At 39.7% G+C, this 24997-nt stretch overlaps 1 protein-coding gene across 1 annotated transcript in view; it reads left to right on the forward strand.

The window, feature by feature from the left end:
• MAD2L2 (mitotic arrest deficient 2 like 2) overlaps nucleotides 1-24997 on the forward strand; it is a 294862-nt gene that overhangs the window by 191312 nt on the left and 78553 nt on the right. Inside the window, exon 5 of the mRNA XM_044075212.1 lies at nucleotides 19559-19653. Within this exon, the coding sequence (XP_043931147.1) occupies nucleotides 19559-19653 (95 nt within the window). The remainder of the gene's footprint in view (nucleotides 1-19558; nucleotides 19654-24997) is intronic.

The raw sequence follows: 24997 nt of genomic DNA on the forward strand, positions 1-24997 counted from the left end.
CTCCAGGATGCGTACTATCACATCAAAATGAGTCAACGCTCCAGGAGATTCCTCCGCTTCAGGCTGGGAACCAGTCATTTCCAATTCAGGGCCCTGCCCTTTGGACTCACTACAGCCCCCCGAGTGTTTACCAAATGCATGGCAGTGGTCGCCTCTCATCTGAGACGACAAGGATTCCAGGTGTTTCCGTATTTAGACGACTGGCTCCTTACAGCCCCCACCAAGCATCTTTTGCTTCTTGCCAGAGACTACACTTTTCTCGCATGTCAAACACTAGGCATTTCAATAAATTACGAAAAGTCTGTCTTGTCGCCTTGTCGTGTTATTACCTTCATAGGCGCAAATCTAGACACAGTCAACATGTCAGCCAGCCTCACAGAGCAGAGAATAGCAGACATACACAAACAGGTCTCTCTTGTCTTGCAGAGCAACAAAGTCAAAGCCAGATTGATCCTGAAGGTCTTAGGGATTATGGCGGCGGCCATCCCTCTTCTACCTTTAGCTCGCTTCCATATGAGAATCTTACAATGGCTACTCTTCACACAATGGTCTTTCCAACGACTTCCAATGTCCCATCCTATTCAGATAGCACAATCGTGCAAGAATCATCTCTCTTGGTGGATCACATCTCCCCAGCTCTTCCTAGGGAGACCTTTCGTCCCTCCTCCTCCAGTTGCTACAGTGACAACGGACGCCTCCCTGATCGGGTGGGGGGGGCATTACCAGGGCAGGACGGTCCAGGGCATGTGGCAACCTTTCGATTGCCACTTGCACATAAATGTCCTAGAGATGAGAGCAGTGCTTCTAGTGTTGCAAGCCTTACAAGACTCTCTTCCCAAGGGAACTATAGCAATTCAGACAGACAATATATCTGTAGTGTGGTACATCAACAAACAAGGCGGAACCAGATCTTATCCCCTATGTCGAGAGGCACTCAGACTGTGGCAATGGGCGATTTCTTCTCAGCAGTTTCTGTTAGCAACGCACATTCCCGGAAAGTCCAGTGTGATTGCAGACAAATTGAGCAGAGCTATTCTCATGCCTCACGAGTGGTCTCTGAAGAATTCAGTGTTGGAGAAAGTTTTTCGAAAGTGGGGCCGGCCTTGCTGCGACCTTTTTGCTACTCCCCAAAACAGCAAGTGCGACGACTTCTGCACCCTCTTTCCCCAACCAGGCCACCCCAACAGAGACGCTCTAGTACACGATTGGCCCCGGAGACTTCTGTATGCTTTTCCTCCCTTCCCACTGATATCTCAGCTAATACAGAAAGCCATGGCTCAGAAAGCTTCCATGATCCTCATTGCCCCTTACTAGCCTCGACAGGTTTAGTTCCCATTTCTCCACCGTTATCTATTGGAGCAACCTTGGCATCTGGACCCAGTTCCAGACCTCTTGACCCATCAGTCGGGTCAGTTGCACCACTCCCTCCCTTCTCTGAACCTCACAGCGTGGTTCCTCCAATTCCAACTCTAGCCAGGCTTCCTCTAATATCTCACTCAGTTTGAGATATTTTGATAGCCTCTCATAAATCTTCCACTCGGAAGATTTATCATAGTAAGTGGAAACGTTTTTCCTGTTGGACGCAGTCAAAGAATATAGATCCTTTCACTGCTATCATTCAATCAGTTTTAGACTTTCTAGCCGAACTTTTCCACTCAGGTTCGTCTCCGTCTACCATCAAAGTTCAATTGGCAGCAATATCGAACTTTCATGTTGGAGTCTCAGAGTCCTCCATTATGTCTCACAAACTCTGCAAAGCCTTTTTAAAGGGAGTTTTTCTCCTCAAACCACCTATCAGGGATCCTCTTCCTCAATGGGATCTCAACTTGGCTCTAGCGTCCTTAATTCTTCCCCCCTTTGAACCTGCGGCTTCATGTTCAGTGAAGTTACTATCTTGGAAAACACTCTTTTTAGTAGCTATCACTTCAGCTAGAAGAGTCTCTGAACTCCATGCTCTGTGTAGTCGACCCCCTTATCTTTTGTTTCATAAGGATAGGGTGTCCTTACGTACTAACCAGTCCTTTTTGCCTAAGGTAGCTTCACTGGCAAATTTGAATCAAACCATTGATCTTCCTGTGTTCTTCCCTAATTATTCGAACAGGTCGGAACAAAAATTACATTGCTTAGACGTTCATCGCCAACTTAGGTACTATTTAGACAGGACCAAACAATTCAGGAAGTCTGATCAACTGTTTGTTTCTTATGCAGAAGGTAAAATGGGCCTTCCAGTTTCTAAAGTATCTCTCTCTAGATGGCTTACTTAGTTGATTACCCTTGTGTATGAGATCAGACATCAACAATTGCCATCCAAACCCAGGGCTCATTCAACTAGAGATTTAGCCACATATGTAGCTTTCCAAGATAGGCTGCCTATTGATTCGATTTGTTCTGCAGCTACTTGGGCTTCTCCCCATACCTTCATTTCTCATTATAAGTTGGACTTGGCCTCTAGGGACCGAGCCAACTTTGGTTCCACTGTACTCAAGAGTCTGTTCCGATAGGCCACCCGGGACAAGGTGCTAGGGATGCGGTCCCATCCAGCAAGAATGAAGGCGAGATAGACAACTTAACATTTAGAAGTTATGTACCTACCATAACGTTCCATGTTAGTTGTCTTCTTCTCGCCTTCTTTCTTAAGGCCCCACCTCCTTCCCCCTAGCCTGGACAGACCTAGAGGAGTTTATTTTGTTCTTTATGGAATTTCCTTGCTGGGCTTAGCTTAAAAATGAGATCTGAGGAGTTACCGCCTAGCATTGTGGGATATAGGGGAGCCTCGAGCCGGTGGAACTAGCTCTCGAGCTTTTAGAGTGGCCAAGTCGGAGCCGAGGATTGGCTCCGAACCCATCCAGCAAGAAAGAAGGCGAGAAGAAGACAACTAACATGGAACATTATGGTAGGTACACAACCAAAGTTCACTCTGGAAGCTCCAAATGAGGGCTAAAGAACCACAGATATAAATCCCTTGATATAAATCCACAGATGCGAATCCAAGGTTAGTTGAAATAACCAAAATGATTCCAAAATGCGAAATAACTCTTTAATAACGCTTAAAATCCAAACAATGTTTTTAACACCTTCTTCAGCAAAAGACAATTACAACTTGCTAAAAATGCTTGCACTTTATATACAAGGGAACTGATTGTCAAATTGATTAATTGAATAATTTAATTGAATTTCAGTATGCCCTGATAAAAGTTTTAAACACAAAATATTCACTTGAAAGTTTTTACTTGATAGTAATAAAACCAAATAAATAACAAATATTAAAAACAATCATTGTATTCATAGGAATGTTTAAATATATTTGTATAAAAGTTATTTTAAAACATTTTAAAAGAAATTCCTTATACTTGTATATATTGAAAAGTTACTATGTTAATGTGTAGGGTATATCACCATCTAGTGGCTAAAAATAATATTGTAGATTATAACTTGGCAGCTCTAAGCTTTAAAACTAGTATGATGGAAAGCATATCATTCATACCAGGTCGTTTGGTAGCATCCAGTGTTATCTGCCAAAATAATTCTCTGTACTCAAGTTTGGTTTCCCACATGCCACCCCTGATTTCTTTTGGTACTACCTCTAAAACAAAAAAATTGAAAACTGCATTTTTACAGTACTGGGAATGACGAAATAAAGCATTATGTTCATTACTTTTTTTAATTTCATAGTAATGTTCATATATTCTGGATCTAAGCTTCCTTTCTGTTTTCCCTATATAAAATGAATCACAGGAGTGGCATGTGGCTATGTACACTACTCCCTGGGTATTGCAATTAGCAAATTTGGAACTGGAAATTGTCCTATTTCTGCTGGGAATGGAAATAGTAGTGCCTGTTTGAATGTATTGACATTGGGAACAGGATCTGCACCTAAATGTACCAACTCTGTGTGTTTGACCATTCATATTTATAGTACCCCCTATTTCAAAAATATTTTTGAGGTTCATGTCCTTCCTATATATGAATTGGAGGTGTTGATTTTTTATATATTCTAGATCAGTGATATTCCTAAACCTATCCCATTCCTGTTTAATTTTGGTTTTTAGTACCTTTGCATCACCAGTATAATCCATAACATAGGCCTTTGTAAAATTGTTGCTGTTAGTATTAGTTCCATAGGAATTTTCTTCTGGTTCACTTTGGTTACATAATGGTTTGGAAACATCTTGTCCCAAAATTGAGCGGCGAATCTCCCTTCCTTCCTTCTAATACAATCTGGTATATTTCTTCTATAAGGTAGTCTGGATATCCTCTATCTCTGAACATATTCATAACGTATTCACTGTCCCTAATAAAATCTGGATCTTCAGAGGTCATCCTGCTGGTCCTAATGATTTTCCCCTTGAAAATATTCCTTTTTTGACCAAAAGGGTGTCCACTAGAAAAATGGAGATAAGAATTGGAAAATGTTGGCTTCCTATATAGTTTGGAGGTAAAATGATCATTACATTTGCTTATTAAAACATCCAAATAGACACACTCCTCAAAATCTATAGTATAGGTAAAATCTAAAAACGTGGTTGTGCTTTTGATGTAATCCAAAAATTCAAAAAACTTTTCCACAGTGTCAGTCCAAAAAATGACAATATCGTCAAGAAAGCATTTATAAAAGCTCCAACATTTAACAAATTGACAATTGTTAATATATAATGTCTCCCACCAGGAAAGTATAATATTTGCATAGGTTGGTGAACATTTAGCCCCCATGGCAACACCCCTTTCTTGCTTAAAGAATTCACCTTGGAAGTACATCAAATTATTCTTAAGAACCACCTCCATCAGTAAGAGACATGTTCTAAATATGTCTGTTGAAAAATTACCATGTTGGGCCATACTTTCCTCAAGCCACTGGAGACCAATATCGTGTGGAATTGATCCAAATAAATCAATAATATCCAAAGTTATAAATATAACATTCTCAGAATACAAATGGGTTTTTATTTGTCTGAGGAAATCCCAAGAATCTTTCAACACTGTAATACCTTTATTAGATAGTCCCTTCAAATGTCGTCCACATATTTGGCTAAGGGGGTTGTGATAGAACCTTCAGAAGAGACAATCAATCTTAACGGAGGATCATTCTGGTCTTTATGAACCTTGGGAATACCAAATACCGTAGGAACTCTTGGATTTTTGTTCACTAAAAAATTAAAAGTTTCAAAATCTATGGAACCTTCCAATAATAAGTCATTGATTATTAAATTGATTTTAGCTTTGGAAATATTGACTTCATTTATGGAGGCTCTAGAATAATTAGTAGTATTTTGTAGATTTTCCTTCATTTTGGACTCATATGAAATATAGTCCATAATCACTGTACCCCCACCCTTGTCAGGTTGCATAATTCTAATAGTTTTATTACTTTTCAAAGATTCGAGTAAATTAGATTCCTTCTTAGAAAGATTAGAATACATAATGTGTACTAATGGTATTCGAATCTCTTTTCCATCACTTTTTCAAAATTTCTTAACTGTGGATGGAGTGGGGGATTATAAATACTTCTTTTTCTTAAATTAGAATTTTCATTAGTATTGGAATGTAAACTATTACCAGTATCCGTTCCCTCAAACATAAGACCCAAATACTGTTTTCTTAAAAATAACTTTAGGTCTACCACCGCCCTTGGAATACTGACCTTCCTAAGGGTAATGAATTTAAAACCTTTGACAAACAGTGTAAAATAATCCAATGAAATTTCTAAAGAACTATAATTGAATATCTTATAGTGGTTGTATTCTAGGGTATTCCCATTCACTTGAATATGTTGATTTGTCTCCTGAAATTGGCCCTGTGTTGGTTGTAATGGTTGTTGTAATGTACAGGTGACCGGTTGCGTAATCTGTCGGACCTGCGAAGGGGAGGGGGTACATAATTTAAAGGGATATCCCCATTGTTGAACTCACCATCATTATTAGAAAATACTTGGTCTTCCTCAAAGTCCATATTTGGATTGATTGTTTTGTGTCCTTCAATGTCCCCCCGGTAGGTATTGTAGGTTCTAGGTTTGGGGTAAGCCATACCCAATCTATAGGCAATCAATCAATTTCAGGAGACAAATCAGCACATTCAAGTGAATGGGAATACCCTAGAATACAACCACTATAAGATATTCAATTATAGTTCTTTAGAAATTTCATTGGATTATTTTACACTGTTTGTCAAAGGTTTTAAATTCATTCCCCTTAGGAAGGTCAGTATTCCAAGGGCGGTGGTAGGCCTAAAGTTATTTTTAAGAAAACAGTATTTGGGTCTTATGTTTGAGGGAACGGATACTGGTAATAGTTTACATTCCAATACTAATGAAAATTCTAATTTAAGAAAAAGAAGTATTTATAATCCCCCACTCCATCCACAGTTAAGAAATTTTGAAAAAGTGATGGAAAAAGAGATTCGAAATACCATTAGTACACATTATGTGTATTCTAATCTTTCTAAGAAGGAATCTAATTTACTCGAATCTTTGAAAAGTAATAAAACTATTAGAATTATGCAACCTGACAAGGGTGGGGGTACAGTGATTATGGACTATATTTCATACGAGTCCAAAATGAAGGAAAATCTACAAAATACTACTAATTATTCTAGAGCCTCCATAAATGAAGTCAATATTTCCAAAGCTAAAATCAATTTAATAATCAATGACTTATTATTGGAAGGTTCCATAGATTTTGAAACTTTTAATTTTTTAGTGAACAAAAATCCAAGAGTTCCTAAGGTATTTGGTATTCCCAAGGTTCATAAAGACCAGAATGATCCTCCGTTAAGATTGATTGTCTCTTCTGAAGGTTCTATCACAACCCCCTTAGCCAAATATGTGGACGTACATTTGAAGGGACTATCTAATAAAGGTATTACAGTGTTGAAAGATTCTTGGGATTTCCTCAGACAAATAAAAACCCATTTGTATTCTGAGAATGTTATATTTATAACTTTGGATATTATTGATTTATTTGGATCAATTCCACACGATATTGGTCTCCAGTGGCTTGAGGAAAGTATGGCCCAACATGGTAATTTTTCAACAGACATATTTAGAACATGTCTCTTACTGATGGAGGTGGTTCTTAAGAATAATTTGATGTACTTCCAAGGTGAATTCTTTAAGCAAGAAAGGGGTGTTGCCATGGGGGCTAAATGTTCACCAACCTATGCAAATATTATACTTTCCTGGTGGGAGACATTATATATTAACAATTGTCAATTTGTTAAATGTTGGAGCTTCTATAAACGCTTTTTTGACGATATTGTCATTTTTTGGACTAACACTGTGGAAAAGTTTTTTGAATTTTTGGATTACATCAGAAGCACAACCACGTTTTTAGATTTTACCTATACTATAGATTTTGAGGAGTGTGTCTATTTGGATGTTTTAATAAGCAAATGTAATGATCATTTTACCTCCAAAATATATAGGAAGCCAACATTTTCCAATTCTTATCTCTATTTTTCTAGTGGACACCCTTTTGGTCAAAAAAGGAATATTTTCAAGGGGAAAATCATTAGGACCAGCAGGATGACCTCTGAAGATCCAGATTTTATTAGGGACAGTGAATACGTTATGAATATATTCAGAGATAGAGTATATTCAGACTACCTTATAGAAGAAATATACCAGATTGTATTAGAAGGAAGGAAGGGGAGATTCGCTCCAATTTTGGGACAAGATGTTTCCAAACCATTATGTAACCAAAGTGAACCAGAAGAAAATTCCTATGGAACTAATACTAACAGCAACAATTTTACAAAGGCCTATGTTATGGATTATACTGGTGATGCAAAGGTACTAAAAACCAAAATTAAACAGGAATGGGATAGGTTTAGGAATATCACTGATCTAGAATATATAAAAAATCAACACCTCCAATTCATATATAGGAAGGACATGAACCTCAAAAATATTTTTGAAATAGGGGGTACTATAAATATGAATGGTCAAACACACAGAGTTGGTACATTTAGGTGCGGATCCTGTTCCCAATGTCAATACATTCAAACAGGCACTACTATTTCCATTCCCAGCAGAAATAGGACAATTTCCAGTTCCAAATTTGCTAATTGCAATACCCAGAGAGTAGTGTACATAGACACATGCCACTCCTGTGATTCATTTTATATAGGAAAACAGAAAAAGCTTAGATCCAGAATATATGAACATTACTATGAAATTAAAAAAAGTAATGAACATAATGCTTTATTTCGTCATTCCCAGTACTGTAAAAATGCAGTTTTAAATTTTTTTGTTTTAGAGGTAGTACCAAAAGAAATCAGGGGTGGCATGTGGGAAACCAAACTTGAGTACAGAGAATTATTTTGGCAGATAACACTGGATGCTACCAAACAACCTGGTATGAATGATATGCTTTCCATCATACTAGTTTTAAAGCTTAGAGCTGCCAAGTTATAATCTACAATATTATTTTTAGTCACTAGATGGTGATATACCCTACACATTAACATAGTAACTTTTCAATATATACAAGTATAAGGAATTTCTTTTAAAATGTTTTAAAATAACTTTTATACAAATATATTTAAACATTCCTATGAATACAATGATTGTTTTTAATATTTGTTATTTATTTGGTTTTATTACTATCAAGTAAAAACTTTCAAGTGAATATTTTGTGTTTAAAACTTTTATCAGGGCATACTGAAATTCAATTAAATTATTCAATTAATCAATTTAACAATCAGTTCCCTTGTATATAAAGTGCAAGCATTTTTAGCAAGTTGTAATTGTCTTTTGCTGAAGAAGGTGTTCGAAAACGTACTTGTTTGGATTTTTCAAGCGTTATTAAAGAGTTATTTCGCATTTTGGAATCATTTTGGTTATTTCAACTAACCTTGGATTCGCATCTGTGGATTTATATCTAGGGATTTATATCTGTGGTTCTTTAGCCCTCATTTGGAGCTTCCAGAGTGAACTTTGGTTGTGTTTTTGGTAAAGTGTTGTTCACTCAGTTCACATCTCCTTATTTTGGACATTATGGTAGGTACATAACTTCTAATTTTCGACACTCCTGCTAGTCCCATCTCATTTGCTCACTCTACTGAGTACAGTGAGATCACTTGGGAAGGACTACCCCCTTGCTTCTTTGATTTTGGACACTCCTCCCAGTCCCGTCTCTTTAGCTCATTCTTCTGTGTACAGAGAGGGAATTTGGGAATCCAACCTCCTTAGTTTCTTAATCTTGATTTGTCGTCTATTTCCTCCTTCACTTAAAAAAAAAAAAAAATTTGCACCTTATTCAGCTGCTTTTACTGTAATTGTGTTCTTCCTACTTATTACCTTATTTTGCTTTGCTGCTTGCTAAGTGTTAAAGTGCTTTTATTCTGCTGCAATTATTACTGCTTGTTAGTAGCCTGATTAAATTTGCCTGTTATTCTAAGCCTCTTAGTTTTCGTTTTAGCACTTGGGCTTCAGGCCAGTTATTTTACATTTAAGAAGATTTTTGTGGTCTACACTCTCAGGGCTGGTAACTCGGTACGTAAAAATCAACTACCAATCATTAGCGGACCGGAGTTCCACTGTGGCGACCCCTAACCGGGAAAAGCCAAAAGACACAACAACACCACTCTTAAGGACAAGCCCGTATCAAAACATTCTCTCTGTAAGCCCGTCCAAATTTTCAGAACACTGTCTGGACAATTCCCATCAGTTTTTCATGCCAGCCTGGTTGACATGGGCATACTGAGGCAGTGTAGCAACTGCCTCATATTCACTCACAACCCTCTTCTAGCAAATAATTCTTATACTTGCGAGAAATGCATCTACATCGGTAACCTGGAATCCATGCTGTGTCACGCCACAGTCAGTACTCTTGACAATGAGGAGATTGCCAGCACAAACACCACACCACCCACATCACATAGCCAAGCACAACACACACACACCTATACAGAGGTCCTCAATAAAATCTTACCTAAATAGCAGAGACCTCAAAAACATTCCACATAAAACACCAATCACATCACAGACAGCACACCAGTGTCTCACACAAACGCAGCTCATAAGGCATAACAATAAACCAAACATACTAGTCATTGGTGACTCAGTTGTGAGACACACCGATGTCCCCCTCACCAGGCTCGACAAGAAGGTCATGGTCAGTTGATCTGTCAGGTGCCAGAATCTGCCACATCACACACACATTTAAATCTCTCCACAACAGATACAAGTATAACTCTGTCATTGTCCATGTTGGTGTGAATGATTTGAGACATACCTCCCTGGACTATATGAAGACAGACATGATTGAGCTCCGAGTATGTGTCCCAGGCAGGTATGACCCTAACCCTAAGCAGCATCAACCTTCATCAAGAATGATACCACAATCCTAACAAAAAGTAATTGACTTCAACAGTTGGCTTAGTTTCCGGTGTCATTCCAAGGGGATCCAGTATCTGTCTACCTGGAATGATATGGTTGACAGACCTCTATGCTTTGCCAGAGATGACCTCCACCTCTACACCCTGGGATTCTGGATTCTGACCAAGGCTCTTGCCTCCCCTGTTGTGCCCTTTTTATGCAATGTCCCAAAGACAAATCTTCCAACATAAAAGATCTGTCAAAAAGCAAATTGAAGGTCATGCTTCTTAATGCTAGGAGCCTTACCTTGAAAATGCACTCACTGGAGACTCTCATTGCACTGGAAGATGCCGACATCTGTGCAGTCACGGAAACTTGGTTCAAGGCTGCGGAGAGCACCCCTGCCTTACCAGGCTATATGACATTCCACACATTCTGACCCCAGAATGAGGTCAGGAAGACTAAGGGTGGTGGAGTCTCTGTCTTCATTAAAGACAAGCACACTGGTTTGCCAGCATGACGCACTAGAACTACTCCAGGTGCAACTGACAGTTGGCAAGACACCCATCCAAGTTATAGCCAGCTGTAGACCCCCCCCCACTCCATGACTCAGGACACCCAGCCCTCTTACCTCGACCTACTTGACTCCATCAAGTTACCCCCTAACACCCTGATCCTTGGTGACTTCAGCTACCCCACCATTGACTGGGTGGAGCTATTCCTGCATTAATGCACTCACCCAATGATTTCTTGACTTCATCAGTTCTAACACACTAGACCAGCTAGTCTCATCCCCCACAAGGGGAGATAACATTCTGGACTTGGTTCTTACCAACATGGATGACCGCTGCACCATTCCCATAGTAAGTTCTTCCCTGGTGAGATCAGATAATCGGTCTGTAATTCGAAGTGTCTATCCACCAACCTTTCCTCAGCTGTAACTAGACTAAAAAACTTCTCAAAAGCTGACTGCAACCTCCTGAGGTAGGGTGTCAGTTGCTTCCCACCACCGCCCCCCTCAGAGGATGCAGACAACTGTGCTGAGCAGTATGCTAATGCAGTATACAAGCACCTGTAAAACTGCATAGACTCAGCCATACTCAACAGAACTAACACCTGCTCCTCAAGGAAACAGAAACCTATTTGGTGAACATCCTCTATCAACAGGCTTTACAACAAAAGGAAGAAACTGTTGTCCAATGGTAAAAAGGCACAAATTCCCAATTGGAAAAACTTCCTCCTTAACTTCAACAAGCCAATTAGATCACTAGTAAAATCCCAAGAAGGGAAGACATCCCTGATCAGTATCGGTAAGAAACTACGTTCCCTCATAAAATCATCCAAGGCTAGCTTTGAAAGAAAACTTTCCATGGATTCCATAGATAACCACAAGGCATTCTTTAGCTATGTCAAGAATCTAAGTGGCAATTCTCAGATCTGCTCAGAGTTGGTGCAAAAAGGCACAAAATACACTGAACCGACCAATATAGCCAACGTCCTGGCAGACAGGTTCAGTGCAAACTTCACCCCCTTCTCACCCCCAAAAGGGCCCATAACTGTACCAGAAGAATGTAGTGTCCCTGAAGTCACAGATACTCAGAGATAAACTCAGCCTCTCCACAGGCTACATGCCCACAGAGTGGCGCACAGCAACAGTTATTCCACTCCACAAAGGTGGAGCCACAACAGACCCTGGAAACTATTGCCCTATAAGCCTGACTAGCTTGGTCTGCAAAGCTATGGAGCGCATCATCATGGATCTCATTAACAGAGACATTGGAAACCTCCAAACACTGGACCCTACCCAGTTCGGCTTTAAGGGCAGATCATGCCTCCTAAACCTGCTGGACTTCTTTGAGACTGTTACTAAGGCTATAGACAAGGGAAAGGTGGTCCACACAGCCTACCTAGACCTTGCAAAGGCCTTCGACATCATTCTCCACTCTGGTATTATAGACAAGCTCACCAGCCTGAACATAAACCCCTACGTCACGAGATGGGTTGCCAGCTGGCTCACAGACAGAACCCACATGGTAAGAGTTGTGGGAGCTAGGTCTGACTCTAAACCGGTTACAAGTGGCGTTCCCCAGGGCTCAGTCCTAGGACCCCTCCTGTTCGACATATACTTCTCAGAGGTACAGGCAAACACAGGAGGACTATGGCTGACCAAATTCACAGACAACTGCAAACTAGGGGCTATAATTGATTGTCCGGCTGACACAGACATCCTCCAAAAGGGTCTCACTGAGACGGATACCTGGTGTCAAAACCATGGCCTCAAGCTGAATGCCAAAAAGTGCATAGTCATCCCCTTTGGAAAAAACAAAGTACCCACAAACTACCACACAAGTGGTAGCCCCCTAAATACGGAAGACATAATAAGGGATCTGGGGACCCAAGTAGATAGAAACCTCTCCTTTGATAATCACATTGCCAAAGTGGTTAGAAAATCCTTCTATGTGGCCCACCTAATCACAAAAGGGTTTGCATCCAGATCGAAAGAAGTCATTGGGCCCCTCTATGCATCACTCATCAGACCCATCATAGAGTACAATGTCCCATTTGGGATGTACCTTACAAGACACCTGCAACAACTGGAAAGACCACAGAAGTACCTCACCAAGAGGATCACTGGCCTCAAGCAGATGCCCTATACAGCTCGACTGAAGAAACTCCAGCTGTACTCGGTTGCATACCGCCTGCTCGGAGGTGATCTCTGCCTGACTTACAAGGCCATGTCCAACCCAGAATTGATGGACATGCTCCACCTAAGAAAACCATATCCCGTCGAGCCACACGCTCCAGGGATCTAAACCTCACCACAACAATAAGTAGGATGTGCTGGAGGGATAGATTCCTGTCTCGGAGACTTCCCATGCTCTGGAACACGATTCCAGTCTACATTAGGCAGAGCTCCTCACTAATCCTCTTGAAGAGAAACCTTGACAAGTGGATGGGAAACAGAAAGCCTACCCTGGGGATCACTTCAATGGCTCTGCTGGACAGAGGCACAGGGAACTATTCTAAGGGGGGCGACAAAAGCAAACACATTCCGGCTAGGCTTATAAATGCCTTCGGGCAGATAGCCTAGTACCTACCTATGAACTAGTGAAAACCTCCAAAGCCAAACTAGTGAAAACCTCCAAAGCCAATTATGAATCAAAACTAGCCTCTGAAACAAAGGGAAACCACAAAGCCTCCTTTAGTTATGTCAGGAACCTCCATGGCAAAGCCCAGCTTTGTTCCAAATTAGTACTTAATGGTACCACTTACACTGATCCTGTTGACATAGCCAAGCTGCTAGCAAATAGGTGCAGTGCAAACTTCACCCCCCCTGTCCCCCGCAAAGGCCCATTCGACATCCCCGATACTTGTCCCTCACCTTACATCTCCATAGATTGTGTTAAAGGCCCTATCCAAGGCAAAGAATACAGCTTCCATGGGACCTGATAGTATCTAAGGCTGTATTCTGCACCATCTCCAGCAAGAACTAGCTTCACCATTGAGCACCGTATTCAACCACAGCCTAAGTACAGGCTCCATTCCAGGAGAGTAGAGAACTGCCATTTTCAGCCCCTTGCACAAAGGTGGTGCCATTACTGACCCTGGAAACTATCACCCCATTATCTTGACAAGTCTGATTTGTAAAGCCATTTAGCATATTATTATGGACCTCATAAACAAGGACATAGGCAATTTCCAAGCACTTGACCCCACCCAGCTTGGATTTGTCAAGGGCAGATCTTGCCTGTTGAACCTGGTTGACTTTTTTGAGACTGTCATCAGGGCCCTGGATGAGTAAAAGTCAGTACATACAGCTTATCTTGATTTGGCCAAAGCTTTTGACACAATCCCCCACTTGGGCATCATTGATGGGGCTCCATCTTTGACAGCAGACCTGTCACTGATGGTGTTCCCCAGGGATCTGTCTTGGGACCCCTACTGTTTGGCATCTACTTCTCAGAGGTCCAGGCAAAGACAAAAGGCCTGTGGCTGACCAAGTTTGAGGATGACTGTAAATTGGGTGCTGTCACTGACTCCCCAAATGATGTTAACATACTACAAGAGGGTGTCACAGCAACAAATGACTGGTGCCAAAGTCACGGCCTTAAGTTAAATGCAAAAAAATGTATCATCGTACCATTTGGCAAAAACACAGCCCCTGCTGTTGACCACATCAAAGGCAACCCCCCCCCCCCAAAGCACACAACCTGTGGTGAGAGACATGGGTATACAGGTTGACAACAATCTGAAATTTGACCATCATGTATAGGGAGCGGTCAAAGAAGCCTTTTACTTGGTTCATCTCATAAGTAAAGGAATTGCATCAGGAAAAAGGGAGGTTATTACCTCTTTATACTCCTCCCTCATTAGGGCAATAATTGAGTACAATGCCCCGTTTGGTGATTGTCTCTCTCCAAACACCTGCACCAGCTGGAAAGGCCACAGAAATACCTCACAAAGAGAATCCATGGCCTCCAATACCTGTCCTATGTGGGCTGGCTCAAATCACTATCACTCTACTCTGTATCGTACAGATTGCTTAGAGGTGATCTGTGTCTCACCTACAAGGCAATCTCGGACCCTGCCCTACTAGAGATACTCCATATCTGTAAGACCAACTCTTCACGTATTACCTGCTTGGAAGGCCTAAATCTAATATGCAGCATTAACAAAACCTGCTGGAGAGCAGGTTGGTCTCCCAGAGGCTGTCCGGTCTCTGGAATAGACTTCCCATACACGTCAGAGTACATCGCTGACCCTCTTCAAGTGCGACCTTGATGAGTGGCTGGAAAACCATAGATTTGTCCCAGGGGTTCCACCCGTGTCCCTCATTGACAGGGGCGACAGGTGCTAACTGAGGTTTCTTTTTTGGGGATAAACTCTTGGCTAGGCTTGTAAGGGCCCCAGAGCCATTAGCCTAGTAACAGTCTATGATCTGCAATCGTGGAACTGTATACATATCTACTGACCTTACAAGACCCAAAATAGTGAAAGTTTTGAAACACAAGGAGAATGAGTATGATGACCTCCCTGTTTAGTCTAAGATGACCTCCTGCTTAGTTTAGCAGAAGCATATCTGTGTCAAGCGGGAATGGAAATCAAACCAGAAATAGATAAAAAAAAAAAAAAACAGGCAGCAACTGAATGTGCCAAACAACAAAGAAAAGAAGATAAGATGAAGGATTAGATGAGAAGGCAATAAATGTGGAAAATGCATAAATATATTTACAAGTAGAGAAAACTCTTGGAACAATCTCATGTTGATCATGATCGAACACAACAGGAATGGTTAATGAGAAGTGAATTTAAACCAAAAGATGAAAGGTTAATATTGGTGGCCCAATATAGTGAACTAAGTACACACTGGTATACAAAGTCCGTTAAACGTGTGGGAGAGACAGACAAATGTAGGTTTTGTAAAACAGAATTGGAAACCGTTGCACATCGTGTTGCTGGTTTTGATATACTAATGGCAGATGAACCGTATACTGAAAGGCATAATAATGTGGTAAGACTGTTGCCATTGGAGATTGAAGTAGCTGAAAAACACTGGAAACCTGAGCCACAGAGCATAATAGCAAATGATGAAGTTTATATCGCATGGGATCATCCATTACCAACAGTTCAAAAAATAGATGTGAGAAAACCAGATATAGTGATCCTTGAAAAGAAGAAAAAAGTAGCACTTGAAATTGCTGCACTCAGTGACTAGAGTGTCTTATGTAAAGAGAGACAAATTCATAAAGTACTAGGATCTGCAGCCAGCAATGAGGATTCCCAGACAGTTCCAGTAGTAGAAGGAGCAACGGGTCTTATAAAAAAAGAGTTTGCAGTTGTACTTGGATATGTTACCGATGCATGTAACTCCATATGAATTGCAGAAGGAGACATTACTGCACATAGGCACTGCAAAGAGCACTTCTGACTAACAAAGATTGAAACAGTACTAAGTTTGTGAACTTTAATCATACTTTGACTTAGGAATGGGGTCCATTTCCATCATGGTATTAGAAACCCAAAAGATGTGGAGAAATTAAGAGTATTATAGTCATTAATTAACAAAAAGTATTCTAAGAACTGAGGCAACATGAAAATGGAGAAAGGAATCTTTTTTTGCCAATAAGGATGACTTGAAGTAGGGGTACAGAAATAGGCAAGAGGGGACTGGAATTTACTGGAGAAAACTGGTAAAGAAGCCAGTGTATTGGGAGCAGGTAACTAGAGAGGAAAAGATAATAGAATGGGTAGAGGTCTAGAAGACATTTGGATTGCAGGCTAGAGTCTTTCTTTCTAACCAGGGACTTGGTATCAGAGTATAAACAAAGAGAAAGGGATGGAGAAACCTAAGTGAAAGAACTGCTCTGGTAAAGTTTTTAGTTGAATGTAGAACAGAAGCTGCTCTTAAAGGGATAATTAGTAAGGCATAAAAAATAGTGCACAGTAACTATCAGAATCACTCCAGGGAGGTTAGAAAAGATTGGTAAGAGAGATTGGATGATTAGTTTGCAAGGGAACAATAGGACAACATATGTATGCCTCCCAAGTATGCAACAAACTTCAGAAGGTTTAAGATTTTTCCTTGGAAGTGTTTGCATAAGTATATCCCAGTCAGACGTCAATTAATTTTTCGTCAATGAATTTTTCCTCAGTTAGATGGCAAATGTTGGGGGTGCGATGGGGAATAAAAAAGTAACTGGGAACACATATTTTGGGAGTTTAAAGAGCTGGCAGATTTTAAAAATTCCCTACAGAGTACTTTGTCAGAAATATTGGGTGAGTAAATGGCTGTAACTAAGGAAATGATTCTTTTGAGCTGGGATATGTGATGTGAATTGCCTAGACATAGCAAGGCCTTGTTAAATTTAATTCTGATGGCTACCAAAAAAGCAGTTACTAGAAAATTGAAATCAAAGTCTAGATCAACTGTAGTTTGAATTATTGAATATTGTAACAGAGATAAAAGAAGTGGAATTGGGATCTTTAGAAAGGGGAAAGACCTGAGAAAAATAAATACAGAATAATGTTCAGGTGGAGAAGTGAGGTTTAAGGGAAGGCATGAATTGAGCAATTTATGTAATGTTGGACTGAGGATAGCTATGAACTGGAATCACATTAATATGGTTTGTTTTCTTTTATAGGTTCATAGATTACTACTAAGCTAACTGCCCTTGTGAGCCATTTTAAGCCTAGCCAATTATCCCATTTGAGAATCAAACCCTGCACCTTGTGTTTGTAAGGCAAGCACCTTAACCATTATGCCAAACTGAATCCCCCATGTTAATGTTATGCTAATGTATATTTGCCTATTCCTTATGTGATCATTTTTGTAAGGGAATTAAAAAAGTGAAATAGTGGCCAAAGTAGCATATTTTTAATACGTTGCCCTATAAACGTTACTCCCACAAACAAGTGACATCAGCGGTCATTTAAGCTATTACGTACTTGCCCTTGCCTGCCATTCCTCCACAGATGCCCATTTTCTGTATTTGAAGTAAAAGAATTCCTGTATTTGAAGTGAAAGAAATAATGGCCAGTCTAACATATTACAGTTGATTGCTGTCAGACATGTGCATTGCTCAGAGAAACAATCTCAGTGATTAAGCCTTCCACAAATTCTGCCTCCGTTTTCTATCCAAAAAATTGCAATGTCCTGTTTACCTTCAGATGTTTGTGATCAAAGTGAAAGTAAAAATAATAGCCACACTTGTGTATTTCTACTTATTGCTGTCCTGCACAAATGTATTGAAACAGTGATCATGTAATTAGTATTTTTTTCCTCACAATCTGTCTTCTCACCTCCTACTCCTGTTTGTTTCTCAGATTTTTCACTGATGAAACTGAAAGCAGTAATGGCCACACTGACATATTTTAGATTGCTGCTCTTGTATACATACATTTAGTCTCCCTCACAGTTATGTTATTTTAAAGTGATATATTAATTTCCCTTTCTTTTGAGTCTGTTCTCCTGTCCCACCCCTGCCTTTTTACTCCTGAATCTGATGGCTGACTTTAACAGAAATTATAGGAGTAGTGACCACAGAATGTATTTCAGGTTGCACAGGCTTTTTCCCCTCTACCACCAGTTGCTGTAATAAATAAAAGTAAATAAGGAAAACTACATAGATTACTTTTGTGGGCAAGGTTTACTATTTCCACTGCTCACAGATATATTTGATGCTTATTATTATAAGTGTATTGGAAAGAGACAACTTTCCAGAGCATTGGTTCCCTTTGGATTATTTGGTCCTGTGACTAGTGATCACTAGGTAACCATTGATAATGGTTGGGTGCTGTGATTATCCGATTCAAATGCTTACATCACAAAGTAAAGGGAACTTCAATTTTGTACCTATGGCTTTTTGCTTTGTGTTCTGAGGGGGTGTCGGGAGTAGCCATGATAATGGACAGCATGACAGCTGACTTCCAGATTCTGCTTTTCATTAGAAGCTCTTTAGACTAATCATTTTATAGTGCATTTTAATGTGTTTATAAAATTATACCGAATGTGTTCTGAGTCTGAAAAAGTATTTGGTTGTCGTTATCTTAGCAACTACTGTTCTAGTCATTGCATATGGTGCTGAGATGGCGCTGAGATAAATTGTCAACCATAGTTAAGGGGGTAAAGTAATGAGCTGTGAATTTTGTATTTTTATCTGTTTAATATGTAGAGTCTATTAACCCAAAACTTTACTCCTCAAACAATTAATTCTTAACACATTTACCAACTCTAATGTTTATTTTTAAACCTATCTTTGCTACTGCTGTATCTTCTTAGAATGTAATTTATTTTACTCCATTATTGTATTCTCCTTTCTTTTACATCAAAATGTGTGTGTATTCTTTTCTTGTCTAGCAGAACACTTTTCTGCTTGTTTACTTTTGATTTCATGTATATATATCTTATTTCAGTTTTCCAGTTTCCAGCCTTGCATATCACAGAGTTTAGCTTTTATCTGTTTGATTTTTCAGACTATAGGTTTTTACAGTCTACATGGCCTAAAACAACAGTAAAGACGGAGGTCAAACTATAACTTTGAAGTAGCTTTAAGGGTTAATGTCTACTTTACAGCCTGTTAATAGTATATGTGATGCAACTTAACATTCAGGACTCAATGGCTATAATCCTTAAATGCACCATTTTTTGTTTGCGCAAAAAAGTGTTATATATACAAGGGCAGGAGAATTGAGCAGTAGAATGGTAATTTGGTATGGTCTAGTAATTAATTGTGCTTCTTGTTTTAGTTCTGACTCTCTGCTGTCACACGTGGAACAACTGTTGAGAGCATTTTTATTGAAGATCAGTGTGTGTGATGCAGTTTTAAACAGCAATCCTCCAGGTAAGATATTTTAATGATTCAGTTGTTGTTGAATGACCTTCAATTTTACAGTTGATTGCTGAAGCAAAACTCGAGATGTACACAGACTTCATAGGTATATTTATACCCCATTAGACTCCAAAGAATTTTTTCTCAGGTGGATAGCAAATGTTGGAGGTGTGACGGGCAAGAAAGATGTAGCTGTGAGCATATTTTTTGGGAGTGTAGTGAGCTGGCAGACTTTAGAGATTCCCTGCAGACCGCTCTGTCAGAGATGCTGGGTGGTTGGATTCCACTGACTGAGGAGGAGATTTTGAGTTGTGCTACAGAATCAGAATTGCCTAGACATGGTAAAGCCTTGTGGAGTCTAATTATGGTGACTGCCAAAAATGCAATTACTAAAAAATGGAAATCAAAGTCTAGATCAACTTTACTAAAAGTAGTGAATATAGTAACAGAGATAAAACTACTGGAATTGGTCTCTGTAGAAATGGGAAGGAGCAAACTACATAGAAAAAAAATGGGAATTGTGGGAACAGTTTATGCAGAGCAGGAACAAGGTTTAAGAGGCAGGATTTGAATGAGCCATATAATACTTAACTGACAATGACTGAGTGGTTTATAAGTGATGTATAATGTTTGCAACTGCAGTTGTTTCAGTGGTGTCTGTCAATGGGTATTGTCTGCAACTAAAGTGGTATCATTTTGTATGTCTTTCATTTATATAAATGTAAGATTGCCTTTGTCATATGTGAAAATTTAGTAAAGATGTTCGGAGAAAAAAAATGTACACAGACTCACAACTACATGCTACTGCCAGTCCATCTCTACTTAAAAATAAATTCATCAAATTTTCACTGTAGACATTAAATATTTGATAACGTTTTTGTGTTGTCTTACTACATCATTTATGACTTAATTTATTAGCAGTTTGTCTGCTTCCGTCCATGTGTTTAGTAACACATGGCCACATATTCCTAGTACTAGACTAGTTAAAACTGGAAGTGAGAATGTCTGTCATGTTTCATCTGTCATTCCTTTTTTACATATCACTGTAATCTAGAAGCCTAAAACTTTAAAGTTAGCCTTGAGGGAGGTGTTCTGGTAGTCAGCAATGTCAGTAGCTTAGCAAGTTCCAGACTGACCTTTAATGCAGGAACATCAGAAGGCTTGTAGTTTCTGTTTGATTAATGTTTCAGTACTGATACTGCAGTGCATGCAGTATTTGGGTTGAGTGCTGCACGAGTGAGTTGCCATAATTCTGATAATATGCTAAACTCTGCTCCCAGTGGTGATAATTTCTCCAACTTTTTTGGGTTTCTAATACCATGACGGGAATGGAACCCATTCCTATGTCAAGATATGATTAAAGTTCATGAAATTAGTATTGCTTCAGTATTTGATGTCAGCCAGTAGTGCTCTTCGCAGCACCCCTGTGTGGCCAGTAATAACTCCTTCTGCAATTCGTACGGGGTTACATGGATTGGTAACATATCTAAATATGATTGTAGATTCTTTTTTATAAGACCCGTTGCTCCTACTATTATTGGAACTATCTGGGTATCTGTGTCCACACTGCTGTTGCTTCTGCCTGCAGATCCTGGTATTTTATGTCTTTTATGACTTTGTGTCTCTGTACGCAAGACACTGTAGTCACTGGATGTGATGATTTCAAAGATCAGTGCTACTTTTGTCTTTCCTTGGACCACTATATCCGGTTTTCTAGCATCTGTCTTTTGAACTGTTGGTAATGGGTGATCCCATGTGATATAAACTTCATTTTCTATGATGCTTTGTGGCTCATGTTTCCAGTGTTTTTCAGCCAGTTCGATACCATAATGTTTGCACAATCCCCAGTGCAACATTCTCTCCACATTGTTATTCCTTTCAGTATACAGTCCTTCTGCCATTAGTGTGTCACAGTCAGCAACAAGGTGTGTGACTGTTTCCAATTCGGTTTTACAAAACCTACATGTGTTTGTTTCTCCCGCATGTTCAATGGACTTTGTAAACCAGCGTGTATGTAGCCCACTATCTTGGGCTGCTAATATTAACCTTCCATTTCTTGGTTTGAAGTCACCTCTCCTTAACCATTCCTCTGTTTGTTCTTGATCAACATGAGGGTCTTCCAGAAGTTTTCTATACTTGCAACTATATTTATGTTTTTTTCCACATTTTTTGCCTCCTCATCTGGTCCTTCACCTTATATACTTTCTTTTGTTTTTTGCACATTCAGTTGCTGACTGATTTTTATTTACTTCTGGTCTGATTTCCATTCCGGCTTGATGTCGATATGCTTCTGCTAAATTAAACAGAGAAGTCATCTTAGAGGCAACAAGCCTAGTGAACCAGTACATCCCTGTACTGAATAACCTGAATATTCCCTCCTGGAAGCCTTGAAAACTTGTCCGAACTTGGATTCCACCCACCAGTCCCAGAGAAACCAACCATTTTAAGATAGATAAAGTATGTGCAGATCCAGCTACCTGAACTTTATACCACAATTTAAGGTTTAAAGGCTCTGCTACACTAGGCAAGCTTCCCACTCAGAATAGCCAGCAGCAAACTAGCCCCCCTTTTTTCCTTTCTTGTTCTCTGTAGCTAACCCTTTATCCAGCCTACTCTCTCTCTCTTTAATACATCGCCTACTCCCTCTCTCCACAGCCTGCCACCCTTGTATGCGAACACTTAGCTGTAGGTAAGCGACCAACCACTAGGTGGCACCTTATCTGTAGCTTTCTGCATTTCTACTCCTACACCTACTTCCTTACCATACCTCCCCAACCCTGCTTCTAAGATTCTACTTCTTAGAGACTTATTCTATCACCTTTCCCACCCCAGTCCTAGGGTACCTTTAACCACACTTTAACTCTTGACTTCCCTACTTTCCTCTCACTAGCCTCTTAACCTACTTCTACATTCTTACCTTCACACATACTTGCTGAAATTTCCTGCTCTACATATTGTCATCCTCAATAGTCCTCTCTCTTGTCTCTACCCGCTCCATTCGCCCTGTGGGCTCACTCCACTTCCCTACCCTGCCCCCAATTCCCACCCGCTCCCAGTGGTCCTACATTTATACCACTAGTAGACACACCCTATCCTGTCCACTCCAATCAGATACCTAACATCACAAACTTCCCCAACCCTATCTTTGTACACCACACCTACTAATTAACTAAGCCACCTCCTCCCCCATCTACTTTCTCATACCACTACCCCACACCACACCTTCAAACTACATCTCATCTCTTTCCTAACCTCCGTACACATTATGTGTATATCATTCATCTCTCCACAACTTAAAATGCTTATCTGCTTATCACTTGTATCTTCTCTTATAACTACTTACCTCCTAACCTTCTATGAATACCCACTGAACTCTTCTCTTTAATTTCCCTCTAAGTACACCTCTACATCTACATCACCTCTCTCCCCTACCTTCTCAAACCGCACCACACAACCCAACTACCTTCTAGCCAAATACCACAGACTAGCACACTTCAAGTTAAGGAAACTTAAACCCAGGAAAATACTTGATTTCATTTACAAACTTCTTCAACCAAAATATTTCAAACTCCTCCACTTTCTGTTAGATGGAGACATTCATCCTAATCCAGGCCCACACCATAATAAAACCAAAACATACAAAAATACAAGATAAAACTACATTTCTATCATTTTCTATACCCACCAATTATCTCTCTATTGCCCATCTCAATATACGAAGTATTTGTAACAAAATTAGATAAATCCATGCCCTTATAGAAGTCCATCAATTTGATATTTTATGTTTAACTGAAACATGGCTAAAGCCTTCAATCAAAGACAATGAAATCACCCCACCCAGTTATAACATCATTAGACTTGATCGCACTGCCAAAAAGGGAGGAGGGGTAGCAATTCTCTACAAAACACAACTCCAAATTAGTACTGTAAATCCGACTTTTACCCTAGACAACAATGCCGAAGTAATGAGCTCCAAACTTCAAGTCAATACTACTAAAGCCATAAATATCATCTGTACATATCTCCCTCCAGGAAATAATATCAACACTCTCGAATATATCCTCAATTTACTCTCTACCAACCTCCCTCAAGAAACCCTAGTCTTAGGCAACTTTAACATCGATTGGTATTCCTGTAACAGTACTAACCCCACCTCCCATGTAAACCTATATGGCTTTAAACAACTCCTTAATAGTCCTACCAGAACTAATAAAACCAACAATAATGAAACCACCTTAGACTGGATTCTTACTACTACTCCCCAACAAACCTACCAATCAGGCAGCCTTCCAGATGATCTAAGTGACCACTCACTAACTTATATCATTAGACACAAAACTAACCCAACCTTACCTACCACTTACAAAACACTACATTCTAAAAAACAGTTTAACTTTGGACAGTTTCAAGCTGAACTAAGACAATTTAATTGGTCCCCACTAAAATGTCTCCCACTTAATGAAGCTGTAGAACACTTCAATTCTACATTCCTATCTATCCTAGATCACCATGCCCCAAGTCGTACTATTAGAACCAAAGCTAAAGCAGCACCCTGGCTAACCAACAGTACTAAGCAAAAAATCATTCTCAGAAATAAATCTTGGGATAAATGGCTTTCTATTAAGAACCTAACTGACCACCAAAACTTCAGAGAGCTTAGAAACAGTACAAAAAAAGCCATCCTGACAGATAAAAAGAACTATTACTTTCAATTACAACACACAACCAAAAAAGAACCTAAACAATTCTGGGCCAGTATTAATAATCTTTTATCCCCAGGCCAGTCAATCCCACCAAACCCCCAGGACTCTATCCCAAACAATCCCACACAAATAGCTAATGACTTCAACTCTTTCTTCACCAATACCATCCAAACTCTTGCAAATCACCTATCTCCTGACACCTCTAAACTACTCTCACCTGCTTTAAATACTCATCCTCCCCTTCACTTACAACCTGTATCTACCTCCTTTATCTTATCTCTACTCCAAAAACTTAAACCCACCACCCCCTCTGCAGACAAACTTCCTGCAGAATTCTTGCAGATAGGAGCCAAAGCCACTGCCTTTCCCATTTCTATCCTGATAAATAGATCTATAAATGAAGGAAGTTTCTCTTCTATCTGGACGATATCTCACATCATCCCACTACACAAAGGGGGCAATTCTAATGATTTCTCAAACTTTCGTCCCATAACACTGCTATCACCTATAGCTAAAATCATGGAAAAATGTATCCATAAACAACTACTTAACCGCCTTCTCCATAACAACCTACTTGCTAACTGTCAACATGGATTTAGGCATTCCCATAGTACCACCACTGCATTACTCTCCTTTACCAACTCCCATCAACT

This window comes from Protopterus annectens, chromosome 1.part1 (assembly GCF_019279795.1).
Source record: "Protopterus annectens isolate FY-2018-M chromosome 1.part1, PAN1.0, whole genome shotgun sequence".
In the NCBI taxonomy this organism is placed as follows: domain Eukaryota; kingdom Metazoa; phylum Chordata; order Ceratodontiformes; family Protopteridae; genus Protopterus; species Protopterus annectens.